The 15,547-nt window shown below is 65.7% G+C and overlaps 1 protein-coding gene across 1 annotated transcript; it reads left to right on the forward strand.

Annotated features, from left to right (window-relative positions):
* Positions 1 to 3,252: 3,252 nt before the first annotated feature.
* On the forward strand, positions 3,253 to 14,397 carry LOC116829261 (uncharacterized). Its single transcript, XM_075066217.1, has 13 exons — positions 3,253 to 3,288; positions 4,828 to 4,879; positions 5,938 to 6,050; positions 7,700 to 7,774; positions 9,005 to 9,142; positions 9,445 to 9,522; positions 10,024 to 10,175; positions 10,342 to 10,396; positions 10,749 to 10,823; positions 11,120 to 11,240; positions 11,506 to 12,603; positions 13,007 to 13,164; positions 14,171 to 14,397. Exons 1-13 carry the CDS (start codon positions 3,253 to 3,255, stop codon positions 14,330 to 14,332), a joined length of 2,313 nt encoding a protein of 770 aa, XP_074922318.1. The 3' UTR covers positions 14,333 to 14,397.
* The last annotated feature ends 1,150 nt before the right edge of the window (positions 14,398 to 15,547 follow it).

Raw genomic sequence — 15,547 nt, forward strand, 5'->3', positions numbered from 1 at the left:
CACAGGGACAGGAGAATGGACCTCCTACAGCAACAATTCTGTCACCTCCCAGCAGGGGGCGCTGGGGAGGGTGGGGCAGGAGCACTGGCTGAGGGGGGGAGTTCCCAGCTACTCCACCCCAGGCCTCTCCCAGCAGGGGGTGCTGTGGGGGGGTCGGGCAGGAACGCTGGCTGGGGGAGGCTCCTGGCTCCTCCAGCCCCGGCCTGTCCCAGCAGGATCCCAAAGTGCACAGTAGCGCCACAGGGCAGGGACCGTGGGTGCGTCCCAGCAGAGGGATTCAGGGGAGCTGAGCGAGTTATCTGGGTGAGTATTGAGCCAGGACTCTGGGGCCATCGCACTGCCCTGGGGTGCCCCCTCTGGTCCCGCAGTGGCACAGGGACGCGCCCCGTGGAGATGTGGTCTCTGCCTGGAGGAGGAGCTGGGGCATGTATGGGGCGTTCAACCCAGTGTGTGGGGGGTTGTGATGCTCTGTTTTCTGCCCTGAAGCATGGTGCCCAATCTCGCTCCCTCGCAGCCGGCAGCTCTGGGGCTAAGGCCCTGGCCTCCAACGAGTGCATTGGAGTGAAATAGACGTTAGGGGCAAGCAGCCGTTCTGGCGCCCCCATGCTCTCCAGGAAGGAAGCCCCCCCATTAACTCGCCCTCCCACACCAGGTTTCAGAGTAGCAGCCATGTTAGCCTGTAGCCGCCAAAAGAACAGGAGGACTTGTGACACCTTAGAAACTAACACATTTATTTGAGCATAAACTTTCATGGGCTCCAGCCCACTTCATGGGATACTTGGCAGGCCAGGCTCTCTGTCCCCGGCACAAGGCAGCAGGAAAGCACCCAAGCCCACAGGTTTGCCCTTTGACGCTGGGCCCAGGCTTGGCTCTGCAGGACAGGCTCCCTCCAGTCTCTGTCCCCAGCGCCCCTCCTCCCTCCCCACTGTGCTGGGACGGGAACAGGGCTTCCTCCAGAAACCACATGCAGCTCTGTGGCTTGGGCTGTTTCTCTTTGGGCGCAACTGAATGGTGACGTCGCCCTGTGGGGACGCTGGGTGCGAGCCAGGTGGGAATGCAAGGGGAAGCGGCAGGCAGGAGCCGGGGGGGGGGGAGGGGAAGTGTCTGAGCCCTCATCACCTTATCTTCCCTGCCCCTGCCCCCCCCCCAGGCACTCTGCCCCTCACCCTGACTCTGGCCAGCTCCCAGGAAGCTGGCGTGTCTGCCCGAGGGCAGGAGCAGCTCCTGCTCAGGCCTGTTTGCCTGAACGCCGCTAGATCTGCGGGACACCACCTGCACCCTGGCACCAGGGCATTTTTACTGTCAGTGCAACAACACCCTCCCCTGGAGGCTGGCACCCATATCCCGTGCCCCGTCCGGGCACCAAGGCGCCTGTGTCAGTGAAAGCCATGCCCAGTGCGTGGCCCAGCCATGCTGTGGGAAGCCAGAGCAGCTCCAGATTTATACCAGAGCAGGATCCTACCCCTGTAAGTCTGGCGTGCCAGGCCTGCCTGTGTTCAAGTGAACATGCAGAGCCACATGTGTGTTCCCGGAGCTCCGCAGCTGCGTGTGCTCGGAGCGGAGTGTGTTGTCACATGTATGGGTAATTGGAGCCGCGCAGAGACAAAGGGAGCTGGGGGAAGCACAGGCGGGTTGGGGAAGGCTTGGGGAGACAGCCTCCCTAGAGAGAGGGATTCGAGCCAGCTTCTCTCTGTTCTAGCACCCCAGCCGGGCTCCAGGCCCCTCACAGGCTCCTGCCCCAGTCCGGCTGGCTTGGTCAAGTGAAACCGAAAGGGCCGTGATGGGTCCCAGCACAGGGGGACTGGCCTCTAGGGCAGCTTCTGTGTGTTACTCCCCCCAGGACTCCCCCCCTTGCTGGGCCTCAGGATCCCTTCAGATGCACCGCAGCGGAAGCTGAGCAAATTAACTGAATATGTCGTGTCTTGGAATGGCAGCATTGGAGGGAACAGGGCCGGAGAGCTGGGGGGGGAGCTCCTGGCTGCTCCAGCCCAGCCTCTCCCAGCAGGGGGCGCTGGGGGAATGGGGCAGGAGTGCTGGGTATGGGGGGGGGCACTCACAGCTACCCCAGTAGCAGCTTCTCCCAGCAGGGGGCGCTGGGGGAATGGGGCAGGAGTGCTGGGTATGGGGGGGGCACTCACAGCTACCCCAGTAGCAGTTTCTCCCAGCAGGGGACGCTGGTGGAGCGGGGCAGGAATGCTGGGTATGGGGGGGCGCTCCTAGCTATTCCAGCCTGGCCTCTCCCAGCAGGGGGCGCTGGTGGAGCGGGGCAGGAGTGCTGGGTATGGGAGGGCTCACCCTAGTAGCAGCCTCTCCCGGCAGGGGGCACTGGGGGGGGGCAGGGCAGGATCCCTGGCTGTCAGCAGGGAGATGGGGTGGGGAATCAGTGTGGGAGTGCTGCCCACTGGGGGCTGTTCATGGGTCATGTGCACCCCTTTGCGCTGAGCCAGGCATGGGGCCCGGAGTGGGGGGTGCTCTTGCCACAGGTCCTCCTGCCATTGTGCCGTATCCCGTAGCCCCCTTGTTCTGGAGCGGATGCTGCTGGCTGCACTCCCACGCACTGAGCCAGGAAGGGGCTGGGGCAGAGGGAGGGGAGAGGGGCTGGCTGGAGAAGGGCTGGGGTAAGTGGGGCAGAGGGATGGGGGAGGAGAGGCCGGGATGGGGGAAGGGCTGACTGGGATGGGGGAGGGGCTGAGCATAGGAGAGGGTGAGGGGGAGGGACTGACTGGGGGAGAGGCCGGAATGGGAGGGGGCTGACTGGAGGAGAGGTGGGAGGGAGAGAGATTGACAGGAACGGGGGAGGCCTGACCGTGAGGAGAGGCGAGTGGGGGGCTGGGATGGGGGAGGGGCTGACCGGAAGAGCGGGAGGGAGGGGCTTGTGTGGGGAGGGGCTGAGCATAGGAGAGGTGCGAGGGAGGAGACTGGGACGATGGGGGACCGGGATAGGCTGGAGAGAGGAGGGGAGAGGATCTGACAGGAACGAGGGAGGGCCTGACCCGTAGGAGAGGCGTAGGGGGAGGGGCTGGGATGGGGGAGGGGCTGACCGGAGAGGCAGGAGGGGAAGGGGCTGGGATGGGGAGGGCTGACCAGAGGAGAGGCGGGGGGGAGGGTGTTGGTGTGGAGGGGCTGAGCATAGGAGAGGCCGGGCCTGCAGAGTGACCTGGGGCTCTCTGGCCAAGGGCAGAGCAGCTGGAGCTGGGGACTAGGAGGTGAGTGTTTTGGGGCAGGGCTGGTGCTCTCCTGTCCTCGGCTCTCATGGCACTGCCCCTGCTCTGGGCCAAAGTCACCAGGGTAGGAGAGGACCCTGCTGCCCTGGCTCCGGAGTAGTTTGGGCCAGAGTGGGTCCTGCCCCCCACCCTCACAGCTCTTTCCTATCTCAGCGTCTCAAAGCCTGACTTCTGCAGGAAAGCCACTTCCTCTGGGCCATGCTGGGCACAGAGCTGGGCCAGAGAGCTGGGGCGGGGGACAGGAGACCTTTGCAGTTTGACCCCAGCAGCTGGAGATGACAGCCTGTGCAAGGGGAGGGCTGGCACTGAGCGTCAGGAGGGCTCTGCCTCTGCAGTGCAGTGACGACGCGGGTAACCAACAGCAGGCCCCCCCACCTCCGCTGGGCTAAAGGACAGCTGCAGCATGCGGGGGAATGCAGGGAGCGAGGCAGGGTGGCTATGGTGGAGGACGGAGGAGATGGATGATGCCCAGAGCCTGACAGGAGCATGGGGGGGATGTTGCCCTGCCTGAGCCCCTTTGTACTCTGTATTGCACTAAATGTGCAGGGCGCTGGCGCTGTGCCGCTGTGTCAGATCCCTGGCTGTGTTATGCAGACGCCCCATGCAGCTTCTATTAGGCAGAGCTGGACTAGGTGATGTGGGGTTACCAGCTGAAGCAGGGCCCTTAGGCATGGGAAGCTAAAGGAGCGGCCTTAGATCATAGAATCACAGAATATCTGGGTTGAAGGACCTCAGGAGGCATCTATCCAACGCCCTGCTCAAAGCAGCACCAACCCCAACTAAATCATCCCAGCCAGGGCTTTGTCAAGCTGACCTTAAAAACCTCTAAGGAAGGAGAGATTCCAGCACCCCCTAGGGAACCCATTCCAAGTGCTTCCCCCTCCTAGTGAAAAGTTTTCTAATATCCAACCTAAACCCCCCCCCACTACTGAAACTTGAGACCATTACTCCTTGTTCTATATATTGGTACCACTGAGAACAGTCTAGATCCATCCTCTTTGGACCCTCTTTCAGGTAGTTGAAAGCAGCTATCAAAATCCCCCTCATTCTTCTCTCTGCAGAACTAAACAATCCCATTCCCTCAGCTTCTCCTCATAAGTATGGCTCCACCCCCTAATTTTGTTGCCTCCGCTAGACTCTTTCCAATTTTCCACATCCTTCTTGTAGTGTGTGGCCCCAAACTGGACCAATACTCCAGATGAGCCTCACCAAATGTCGAATAGAGGGGAGTGATCACATCCCTCCATCTGCTGGCAATGCCCCTACTTATACAGCCCAAATGTCATTAGCCTTCTTGGCAACAAGGGCACATTGTTGACTCTCATCCAGCTTCTCGTCCACTGTAACCTTAGTCCTTTCTGCAGATTTGCCCTACAGGGAGCCTGTCACATGCCTGGGTCAACAGTCTCTGGAGGTCTGGACTGTCTCTTATCTGCCAGACTCCGATCCAACTTCAGGGCTCGGGCTGTCAGTATAGTGGGCTGTGCCCATGGAGGGGTTGCTGGCTGGGGAACAGAGTGCTTGAGCTGGGGTTGGTGGTGGAGAAGATTGGTTGCCCCAATATCCGCCCCCCCATCTGACCCCCCCTTCTGCCCCACTCCAGGGCCATCTTTGCATATGGAAGCACAATGAGCTGAAGCTCCTGGACTCAGGAGGTAAGAGGTGCCGGCACTGGATCCACAGCCCCTCTCCTAACTGACTGCCCCGCAGGAATCCACAGCTGGGGAGCAGTCTGGCAGCTCTGTAACGCCCGCTGACAGCATGTTAGTGTCCTGGGAGTGCCGGAGGGTAGAGAGCCCTGCCAGCGCCCCCGCCAGGCCGCACCCAGATGCAGGAGAAGTTCGTCAATAATCACAGAACTCGGCCTCGCTGTCACAGCTCATTCGGCCCAGCGCCCCCTGGGGCCAAATGGGGCCAGCCCTGACTGCCAGGAAGAGCCCCCACCCACTCCCTGCTGCCCAGCGCCCCCTAGTGCAGCACCGACTGCCAGGGAGAGCCCCCCTGCTGCCCCTGCCTCTTCCCTGCGGCCCAGCACCCCTTGATGCGCACCGACTGCCGGGGAGAGCCCCCACTGGCCGCCCCTGCCCTGCTCCCTGCGGCCAGTGCCGGGCCAGCCCTGACTGCCAGGGAGCAGCGCCCCTGCTGCCCTCTGCCCCCTGCAGCCCAGCGCCCCCGTATCACAGCCCATGCCTGCGGGGAGAGCGCCCTGCTGCCTCTCCCCTGCAGCCAGCCGCCCCTATCACAGCCCTGCCTGCCAGGGGAGAGCGCCCCCTGCTGCCCTCTGCCCCCTGCAGCCCAGCGCCCCCTATCACAGCCCTGCCTGCCAGGGGAGAGCCCCCCTGCTGCCCCTCTGCCCTGCTCCCTGTGGCCTACTGCCCCCCTGGGGCCAGCCCTCCCTGCCGGGGGAGAGCGCCCCCTGCTGATCCATGACCCGCTCCCTGCAGCACAGCACCCCCAGCACTTCTCTGCCGCTAATCCAGCTGCCGTTTCCTGATCTCTCCCACCTCCCTGGCCTCTCTCCATGGAGCTGGCTAAGGGAGCTGCCCCGGGGGACGGTGGGGGCGGTATAATAAGGATGCATAGGGAAGTTGCCCCAATGCCCCTCCCCCACACAGGAAGTGGGGGCAGCAAGCGGTGGGGGTCTGCCCCAGTGCCTCCTGGAGCACTGTGGGGGGCTGGGGCCTGCTGACACCCCCGCCCCGTCTTATTGCAGCCGGCGGGATAGACGAGCTGTCCGGGAAGTTCTCCAGTAACAGCGTCATGTACGGCCTCTGCCGTGTCCAGGACCCCAGCTCCGGGCAGCCCCGCATCATCCTCATCAACTGGGTGAGAGTCGCGGGGGGGTGGGGGACATGGCGGGTCCCAGCCCCAGCTGGGGAGGGGGTCCCTTTGCCCTCTGCCGGGGGCCAGACTTACTGGGGGTGCTTATAGCGCCCTTAATGCCTGCAGCAATGAGCACCCATCTGAATTTTTCTGGGTTGCTGGTTGTGGGGGCTGGGGCAAGTTATGGGGCTGGGTCCCTGGTTGGGGGTTCTGGGGCTGGTTGGGGAGCAGGATCCCTGTTTGCGGGGCTGCGGCCCTGGTTGAGGGTTCTAGAGCCAGTTGGGGGGCTGGGTCCCTGCTTGGGGGGTTGCTTGGGGGGCTGGTGCCTGTCTGAGGATCACAGATGGCTGCAGCGGCCCAGTCCCAGGCTCCTCACCAAGTGCCGCGGGGCTTCCCCACCCGCTGACTCACTTGCTGGCAGGACCCAGCAGCCACAACTGCTTCTCATTCCCGCTCACTGGGGCGGGGCGAGGGGGGCGCAGTGTGGGGAGACTCAGTGGATGGGCGGGTAGCAGGAGAGGTTCCGGGGCGGCAGGGGGGGTCACATATGGGGCCCTAAGTAGCTCCTTGTGTCTCCCAGCTCCTTGGCATCTGACGGGGTGGTGCTGGGGTTGTGTGGGCTATGTACCCCCGCTGCAGGCCTATGGGTGTGTGCAGCCCCACCTCCCGCGTGTGCCACCCCAGCCGCAGGGAGCTGCGTGTGCCCCACGTGCCCTGGCACAGGCTGCACTTGAGTTCCTGACATGGCCCCTGCCCAAGGCGTAGGCCATTCTCCACTCTGCGCACACAGTCGCAGCCCCCCGGGAGGGCCAGCTGTGGGGGGCTGGGGGCAGCAGGCACTGAGCACCCCCACTTCCACTACTTCAGCCCTGGCCTCTCCCAGTAGCGGGCATTGTGGGGAGTGGGGCAGGAGCCCTGGCTGTGGGGGACACTCCCACCCGCTCCAGCTTTGGCCTCTCAGCACATCGGGGTGCTTTCTTGCCCCCGACATCTGACTCCCCAGTTCCAAGAGCTCTGGATCATTGGGGCCAGCTGCCAGGTCCCCACACACACACCCAGCCCTGAGGCTGTGTGAGCAGAGCAGGTGGCGAATCTGCTGCCTGGGGGAGCCCCCCAGCGAATCGATACCGTCCCAGGGTCTGTGGTTCTGGGCAGCAGGGCCCTGCCATCTGGAGCAGGGGGTGTCCCTCTTGGCCCAGACAGACCCTGCGCTCTCCATCTCCGGGCAGCACTCCTGAAGACAACTGCACACTGCAGGAGTCAGCTGGGGGCTGGATTAAGGGGGTGTGCGGGTCTGTAAGGTGTCTGAGGGAGATCAGGGGGATGAGGGGAAAGTGGGCACTTGGCCAACTTAGGGGAATGGAGGGAAACTGAGGAAGGGAACAGCCAATGCCCCGCAGGGGAGTGGACTCTGAGGGGAGCCCCAGCCCTGGCACTGAATGCAGGGACGGCCTGCCAAACTCAGTGACATTCTGTACCCACAGGGAGGAGGGGGAGCCGGGTCTCTCCTGGGGGGGCCCTTCTCCAGGGGCTGCAGGGGGAGCGCACGGCAGCCAGCTGCGGAGGCGCAGGGGGTGGAGTGAGCTGGCTCGGTGTGCGGCCCTGCACTGGCACTGGCTGCCTGGCTGAGCCAATGTCTGCTTGGTGCCCAGGTGGGGGAGCAGGTGCCGGAGTCCCACAGACAGACCTGTGCGGGGCATCTGCCTGCCATCAAGGCCTTCTTCAAGGTGAGTTCCTGCCCGGCGGGGGCACCCCAGGGAACGTTGGGCACGGAGACAGGTGCATGAGAGAGAGGGGTCACAGAGACATAGCAAAGGGGGCGCTGTGGGCGCAGGGCAGGAGCGCTGGCTCGGGGGGGAGGGGGGCTGCTGGCCTCTCCAGCTCTGGCCTCTTCCAGTAGGGGGCACTGTGGGGGTGGGGCAGGAGCACTGGCTGTGGGGAGGGGGCTCCTGGCCACTCCAGCTCTGGCCTCTCCCAGTAGGGGGCACTGTGGAGGGTGGGGCAGGAGCACTGGCTGTGGGGAGGGGGCTGCTGGTCTCTCCAGCTCTGGCCTCTCCCAGTAGGGGGCACTGTGGGGGTGGGGCAGGAGCACTGGCTGTGGGGAGGGGGCTCCTGGCCACTCCAGCTCTGGCCTCTCCCAGTAGGGGGCACTGTGGAGGTGCGGTGTGTCCAGCAGCTCCAGGGCGTGTTTGTCTCACTGCCCCCCCCCCCCCCGCCAGCCCCTGCCACATCCCTGGTGTTTGGCTTCATTTCCCTCAGACTCACTCCCTGGCCCTCCCCCAGCTCCCCCCCGCCAGCTCAGACCCCTACCCTGGGCAGCCCCTGGCCTTTGGACGCTTTGGTCAGCACATTCCTGGTGCTGCCAACTCAGGCTCTGCCGTTCCCAGCCTCAGCTGCGGTTCCTCCTGGCCCTGGAGCTGGGGGGCTTGCACTGGCTTTCCCCAGGCAGGAAGGGGGTGGGGGAGCAGCCGGGGTCCCTCTTCAACCCCTCCTCGGCCTGTCTGTTGTTTGGGTCTGTCCCGTTCCCAGTGCTGGAGCCTTAGCTCGGTGCACAGGTACTTCCCTCCCCCCAAGGCCAGAAGCAGGCCCCGGTGAGTGGCCCTATCTGTCCCGTCCTCCCCCAGCCTGGGCATCCAGCCCCCTGCATGGCCTCGCCCAGGGGAAACGGCTCAACTATCTGGAGCCAAAGAACGTATAAATAACCGGGAGTGGAGCCAGGGCTGGGGGGCTGAGCAGGAATCTGCCAGAGCCAGGCTGCAAACCAGCCAGCCAGTGTTCTGCCCCCAATAGGGGGCACGGGCCGGAGCTGGGCATGGAACAGGCTGCATCCAGGGCCTGCGCCAGGAGAGCTGCTTCCCCACTTCCCAGGCCGTGTGCTGGGTTCCCTGGGGGGCACTCCCCGTGTCCCAGGCCTGGGGCGAGCAGAGGCTGACGCTGTCCTCCCCTCCCCTGTGCAGGAGGCCAGCCTGGTGCTGGGCGCCCGCTGCCCCAATGATGTGACGCAGGAGGGGCTGCACCGCGTGCTGTCCCGGCTCGCGCCAGCAGGGGGCAGCGCCTCCAGGCGAGCACCAGCCAGCAGCTCAGAGGAACTGGTGGTGAGTGGGGGGGGCAGTGGGGCTGGCAGGGGATAGGGGAAGTGCAGGGATTGGGGCCAGACAGACTGATGCTGTGGGAGGAGGAGCTGTTGGGGTTTCCCTGCAGATGGGCCAGGCTGGCATGTGCTGCACCGGGCGCAGACGGGAGCCCAGCTGGGGCAACGGGTGGGGGTGACGCTGCCTGCAGGGCCCTGGGACCCTCCCCCTCGCTGAGCTGCCATGACCCAGCACAGGGATGGAGATGTCCCGGGGAGGGGGCTGCTCTGAGCCCTCCTTGGACCCATTTCTGCCTCTCCCTGCAGGGCACCAACTACAGGAAAACGAACCCTGCCCTGGAGATCCGCAGGACCAAACGGGATTCGTTCTGGGCACAGGCCGAGGTAAGCAGACAGCGCAGTCCCAAGAGACCCCTGCTCAGGGGCGTGAGCCCTACCCCAGGCCCTGCCCCATGCCTCTGTAGCTGGGAACTGCCCCCCCAGGAAGGGCTCCTGCCCCATTCCCCACAGCGCCCCCTGCTGGGAGAGGCCGGGGCTGGACTAGCCCGGAGCTCCCCACACAGCCAGGGCTCCTGCCCTGCTCCCCACAGCGCCCCTGGAGCAGCCAAGGGAGGTTTAATGAGGAGGGGCGGGAATGCTGAATGAGTGGTCCAGTGGTTCTCAAACTTTGCTTTTCACGGACCACTGGTGTGTCCCTGCAGTACTGCCCTTGGGGAGATGCCTTGGGCCCCTGCTTTGGGAGCAGGGCTGGTTGGAGACGTGGAGGTGGGGTGGGGGGCTGGGCCAGGTGGGAGCTCTGCACCTGGCTTCAGGGATGGGTTCCTGCCCCCGGTGCTGGAGGCTGTTTGGGGTCCCCTGGAGCTCAGCGCCCTGTGCTGTACCCAGAGGGAAGAGGAGCAGCGGAAGGAGGAGGAGCGCCGGCGGCTGCTGGAGGAGCGCAAGCGCTGGGAACGCGAGCGCATGGAGGAGGAGAAGAGAGAGGCTGCTGAGCGAGAGCGCAAGTTCAAGGAGAAGGAGAGGCTGATCGAGGAGCAAAGGTGAGTCCCCCAGCCTGTCCCACAGGGCTGCCAGGCCTGGCGCCCTTGCCCCATCCGCAGACCGGCCTGGGAGCCCTGCACCTGGGCCGAGCCGGGCCCAGTCAGGGCTCTCGCGCTCCTAGGCTGACCCGGGGCCCCTGCCCTGCCTCCCTGGCTCTCTCTGCAGGAAGGAGCAGGCACGGCTGGAGGCTGAGGAGTGGAGGAAGGAGAAAGCCCGATGGGTGAGTGGAAGCAGCGCCTGCCCTGCCCCTACGTCAGGGAGCCAGCAGCCAGCACTGGGCTGGGGCCAGCGGGGGAGCCTCCTCCAGGGAAGGGCTGGGGGCTTCCAGGCAGATGCTGAGAGGGGCTGGGGTCAGCGCCGGAGCCGGGGTGGGCACAGGCTGAGTATGGAGGCGCAGGAGGTGGCACAGGACGTCTTGCGGCTGGGAGCCGGCAGGGCAGGGGAGCCGGCTCCAGGAAGAAGCATGAACCAAGGCAGACAGCAGGCAGAGGACATGAGGGCCCATCTCCCTCGAGCTGCCCCCACAGCTGGCGCCCCAGCTCTCTGAGGGTCTCTGCTTCATCCCGTCCCAGGAGCAGCAGCAGCGGGAGCACGAGGAGGCCATGCGGGACCGGTTCCGGCGCAGCGAGTCCATTGAGAAGGCCGTGGTAAGTGGTGGGAGCCTAGAGAGAGCACCCCCTGCTGGGCCAGGTCCGTCCTAGCCTCCTGCCCCCCCACCTGGCCAGGATGCCCCCTGCTGGCCCAGGCCCGTCCTAGCCTCCTGCCTCCCACCCTGCCAGGACGCCCCCTGCTGGGCCAGGCTCATCCTAGGCTCCTGCCCCACCACCTGGCCAGGACGCCCCCTGCTGGACCAGGCCGACACTAACATCCTCCCCCCTCAGGTTGGGATGCAGAGCCCCCTGCCTGGACCCTTGGGGCCCCCCTCACTCTCTGTGCATTGCAGGAGGCAGCCACGCTGGTCTCCCAGCGCTCTCAGAATCCCCGGGACTTCTTCAGGCAGCGGGAACACTCCAGCTCCACTTCGGGTGCCCAGTCGCCCCCCTCGCCCCTGGGTGTCAGGCCAGGTGAGTGTCTCAGCCCCCGGCGCGGGATTCGGCTTCGTTTCCTGTCCCAAAATGCTGCTTGGCTGGGAGCCCTCGGATCAGGCTGGTGCTGCCGCCTGCAAACCGAGCCTGCCATTTGCTGGGGGCATGAGGGAGCTCTTAGGGGCCTATGGGTTAAGCAGCTGCCGTGTTGCACCCAGAGGTGGCTGCATGGCAGTGATGGGTGATGGTCCGGGAGGGGCAGTGGAAGCAGCTACTGACAGTCTCCTCTGTGCTTTGCCCCCAGGAGCACCCCACAGGCCCTACCTGCGCTACCAGCGCAGCCTGACGGAGTCTGCCTACATCTTCCGCCGGCCAGAGCCCCCCACTTCACCGGGTGACTTCCTCCCGGCCCCCTCCAGCCCTCGCCCCACTGAATCCAGCTCCAGCAGGGCTGCTCCTCCTGCCAGTCCACGCAGACCCACACCCCTGCCCCCCACCAGCCCGCGGGGGGCCCAACCCCTGCCCCCCACCAGCCCACGTGGGACAGGGCCCCTGTCCCCCACCAGCCTGCCCGGGGCCCAACCCCTGTCCCCCACCAGCCTGCAAGGGACAGAGCCCCTGCCCCCCACCAGCCCACCCGGCGCCCAACCCCTGCCCCCCACCAGCCCACGCGGGACAGTGCCCCTGTCCCCCATCAGCCTGCCCAGGGCCCAACCCCTGCCCCCCACCAGCCTGCCTGGGACAGGGCCCCTGCCCCCCACCAGCCTGCATGGGGCCCAACCCCTGCCCCTCACCAGCCCACGCAGGACAGGGCCCCTACTCCCAGCTATTCAGCCCAGGACCAAAGATTCGTTCCACACCAGCCCAGATGGAACCATGACTCTGCCTCCCATCAGCCTGGCTGAACCTGGGTCTCCACTCCCTGCCCCCCTTCCCAGAGCCAGGTCTCCAGCCCCTGCCAGCCCCCCACCCCCTCCCAGAGCTGGGTCTTCACCCCCTGCCAGCCCCCTGCCCCCTGCTACCCCTCCCAGAGCTGGGTCTCCACTTCTTCATTCTCTACCCCCTGCCACCCCCCCTTCCCCAGTGTCTCTGAGCCAGCCCCCAGCTACATTTCTGCCCATGGAGGATGCCCCTTGCATGCCTCCCATATCACCCCAGGGCTCCGCTGAGGGCTCCCTGCTGGCAGAGCCGGTGCCCACTGAGGGGCCCCATGGCAGTCTCCCAGATGTGCCAACTGGGCCCCTTGCTGACCCCACTAATCCATCACTGGCCGGAGAGGAGCCTGCTCAAAGCTGCCCAGTTCTCTCCAGCGCAGAGTCCTGCTCCCTGGAACCTCTGCCTCAGTCCGTGCCCCCGTGGCCCTGGCATCCTGGCCCCTCCACGGCTGCAGCCCCCATGGCAGGTGGGTGTTCGGGGCAGAATGGTGCTGTTGCACACACAGGGAACTGCTGGGCTGAGCCAGCATGGGGGTCACCTGGGCCGGCGGGTCTGCCCTCCCCACCCCCCAGCACAACTTCCAGCAGGAAATCTCCCGGCGAGTCTGTCCCCCCCTCGGCACAACCCCCAGCATGAAACCCTTTGGTGGGTCTGTCCCCCCCCATCTGGCATGGCCCCCCACAGCAAACCCCCCCAGGGAGGGGGCCACACAAGGCTGCTTGGCCGGGCTGTCACTTGGGGGCGTTCTGCTCTGGGGGGAGGCGGCAGGATTCCTGTATTGCCATCAGCCAGGCTGACAGAGTGATGGAGCCCAGCAGCTCTCCGCAGAGTGAGTGCCAAGCACTCAGCCCTCATCCGTCTCCCCGTAGGTGGGGAGGCACCGCCGGAGCCCTCCCACGGGCACTGCCTGGCGCCAGAGGCCAGCCTGGCTGAGCTCCTCCCGGAGTCAGGACACAACGGCATAGCAGGCCAGGAGGCCGGGAGGTGGCCAGAGCTCAGGGAGCTGGAGCTGGAGCCAGGAGAGAAGGTAACAGAGCCAAAACCTAAAAGAACGTTTAATGTCAGGGGCTGGCAAGTTCAAGACATGGGGCCTTCCCCCCCCCCAGGAGGCGCCAACTCCACTCTGCCACAGGGCAGGGGGCTGGCTGGATCAGGGGGGAGAATGGGGCCTTTCCCCTCTAGGGGGCGCTGGTTCTGATCTGCCCCAGGGCAGGGGACTGGCTGGTTAGGGGGGTGGGGAACGGGGCCTTTCCCCTCTTGGGGGTGCTGGCTCCAATCTGCCCCAGGGCAGGGGGCTGGCTGGTTAGGGGGCTGGGGAACGGGGCCTTTCCCCTCTAGGGGCCGCTGGCTCCAATCTGCCCCAGGGCAGGGGCTGGCTGGTTAGGGGGGTGGGGAACAGGGCCTTTCCCCTCTAGGGGGCGCTGGCTCTGATCTGCCCCAGGGCAGGGGGCTGGCTGGATCAGGGGGTGGGGAACGGGGCCTTTCCCCTCTTGGGGGTGCTGGCTCCAATCTGCCCCAGGGCTGGGGGCTGGCTGTATTCCGGGGGAGAATGGGGCCTTTCCCCTCTAGGGGGGAACTGGCTGCAATTGAGGCCCATGTCAGGAGCAGGTCCCATGTGGCGTCAGCTCAGGCTCCCTCCACAGGCTCCCATGGGCAGGTGCCCCCATTGCAGCCCCCCCCCCCGACAGCTGTGCCAAGCTGCACAGGCCCTGGAGGCTAGAGTATCTGCCCCATGGGGGGCCAGTGGGAGCGCCGCGCCCTGCCCTGCCCTCCACTCAGTGCCCCTCTCTTCCTGCAGGGCACCCTAAGCGGCGGTGCCAAGCTCCAGCTGCAAGTGGCGTGGGATCCCCCAGCAGGTACCGCGGCTCCGGTCTCCCCCTCTGCCCTGTACCCCCCCACACACTTCAGGACTCCCCCAGGGAGCGGGGATGGGGCAGCCTGGCCAGGATGCCCTGCAGCAGGGGAGGGAGGGCCGGGCCGGGGGCAACTCCCCAGCAGTGGCGCCTGTGGCTGAGCTGCCTCTCTCTCCACAGGGGACACAGCCTGGGTATCTCTGCAAGGCGGCACCAGGCGGGCGGCGCTGGAGGGGGGGGAGGCCGTTGAGGGCCCCTCCCCCCACACTGCGTAGACAGCAGGGGCTGCTGGACCCCAGCACTCATCTCACCCACAGAGCCCGCTTGGGCTCGGCTTTATGACTGCGACGCGCCAAGGGGCTGCTCGGATTGCACCCCCCACGGGCCCTTCTAAGAACCAGCAATCCCCCCCCATTCTGGGGGTGCCTGCGCTCTGAACCCCCAGCACCTCAGTCTCTGCTCGCTGGGTGAGCCCCCGACCCACCATGTTACCCTGCAACCTGGGCCGTGGCCTCCACGACCAAATAAAGGAGCTGTGGGAACTGGCTGTGGGTCTGACTTCTCTGCCCCTCACGTGGCCTATGGGGCCTTGACTCATCCCCACCATGGGGCCTAAGGCCATTGAGCCAGACCAGCTCATCAGCAAGTTACAGGGGGTCAGGGGGGGCATGGCCCGGCCCGGCCCAGCCCTCCTGCTGGGAACACCGCTCGCCCCTGCGCCCCCAGCTGCACGCAAAGCAGCCCCCCGTGTTCATTCTCACCAGGGCTGGGGGATGGGGGCGTGGGCCGGGGGTGAAGCATGTGGGGCCCAGTACCCAGGTTGGCTTCACAGGAAAGGTGAGGGGGTTGGCTGGAGGCTATGGGGTGCTGAGCAGGGGGCACCCCACCCCAACAGCAGAGAGAGGCCCAACCCCCCCCAAGCTGCTTGATGGGGAGAGGGCAGGGCTCCCCCATGGAGGGGAGCTGAGCTGCCTCCCTCCTCCAGCTAGCTGGACCCAGGGAGGGCAGGTTGGGCTGGGGGTGGGGGGCTCCCAGCAACTCCAGGTCCCATGGGCCACTGGCTGCTTGTGACATCACAGCTGCCTGCAGAGCCCCAGCTTGCAAGGTGGGTGAGGCCAGCTGGGCCCAGAGAGCAACCTGCCCCCACCAGGGATGGGGTGGGTGGTGGGGAAGAGGAGCCCACAGAACACAAAGCCCCAAATAGCGGGACTGTCCCTGTAAAACCAGGACATCTGGTCACCCCAGCAGGGCCAGTCCTGCCCCACTCCACCCCCCTGCCCCAAATCAGAGACTGGGAATATTAAATACATTTTAATGCATATTAATGAGGCGGCTGCAGTCTCAGTTCCCTCCCCCAGACAGACAGCCCCATGGGGGAGGGGCTGTGCACACCTCTGCAGGGGAGCGGGGCTGTTTTGGGGGGGCTGCAGCTGCATGGGCGGGGGCATGGAGCCAATTCCAACCCCAGGGGCTGGTTAGCAAAGAGAAGCTGTTAGAGCTGGAATTAGGGAATCCCCAGGCCCATCCCCCTCCCCTTCAGTGTCACCTGTGCCAAAA

The sequence above is a fragment of the Chelonoidis abingdonii genome, chromosome 5, assembly GCF_003597395.2.
Source record: "Chelonoidis abingdonii isolate Lonesome George chromosome 5, CheloAbing_2.0, whole genome shotgun sequence".
Lineage (NCBI taxonomy): Eukaryota > Metazoa > Chordata > Testudines > Testudinidae > Chelonoidis > Chelonoidis abingdonii.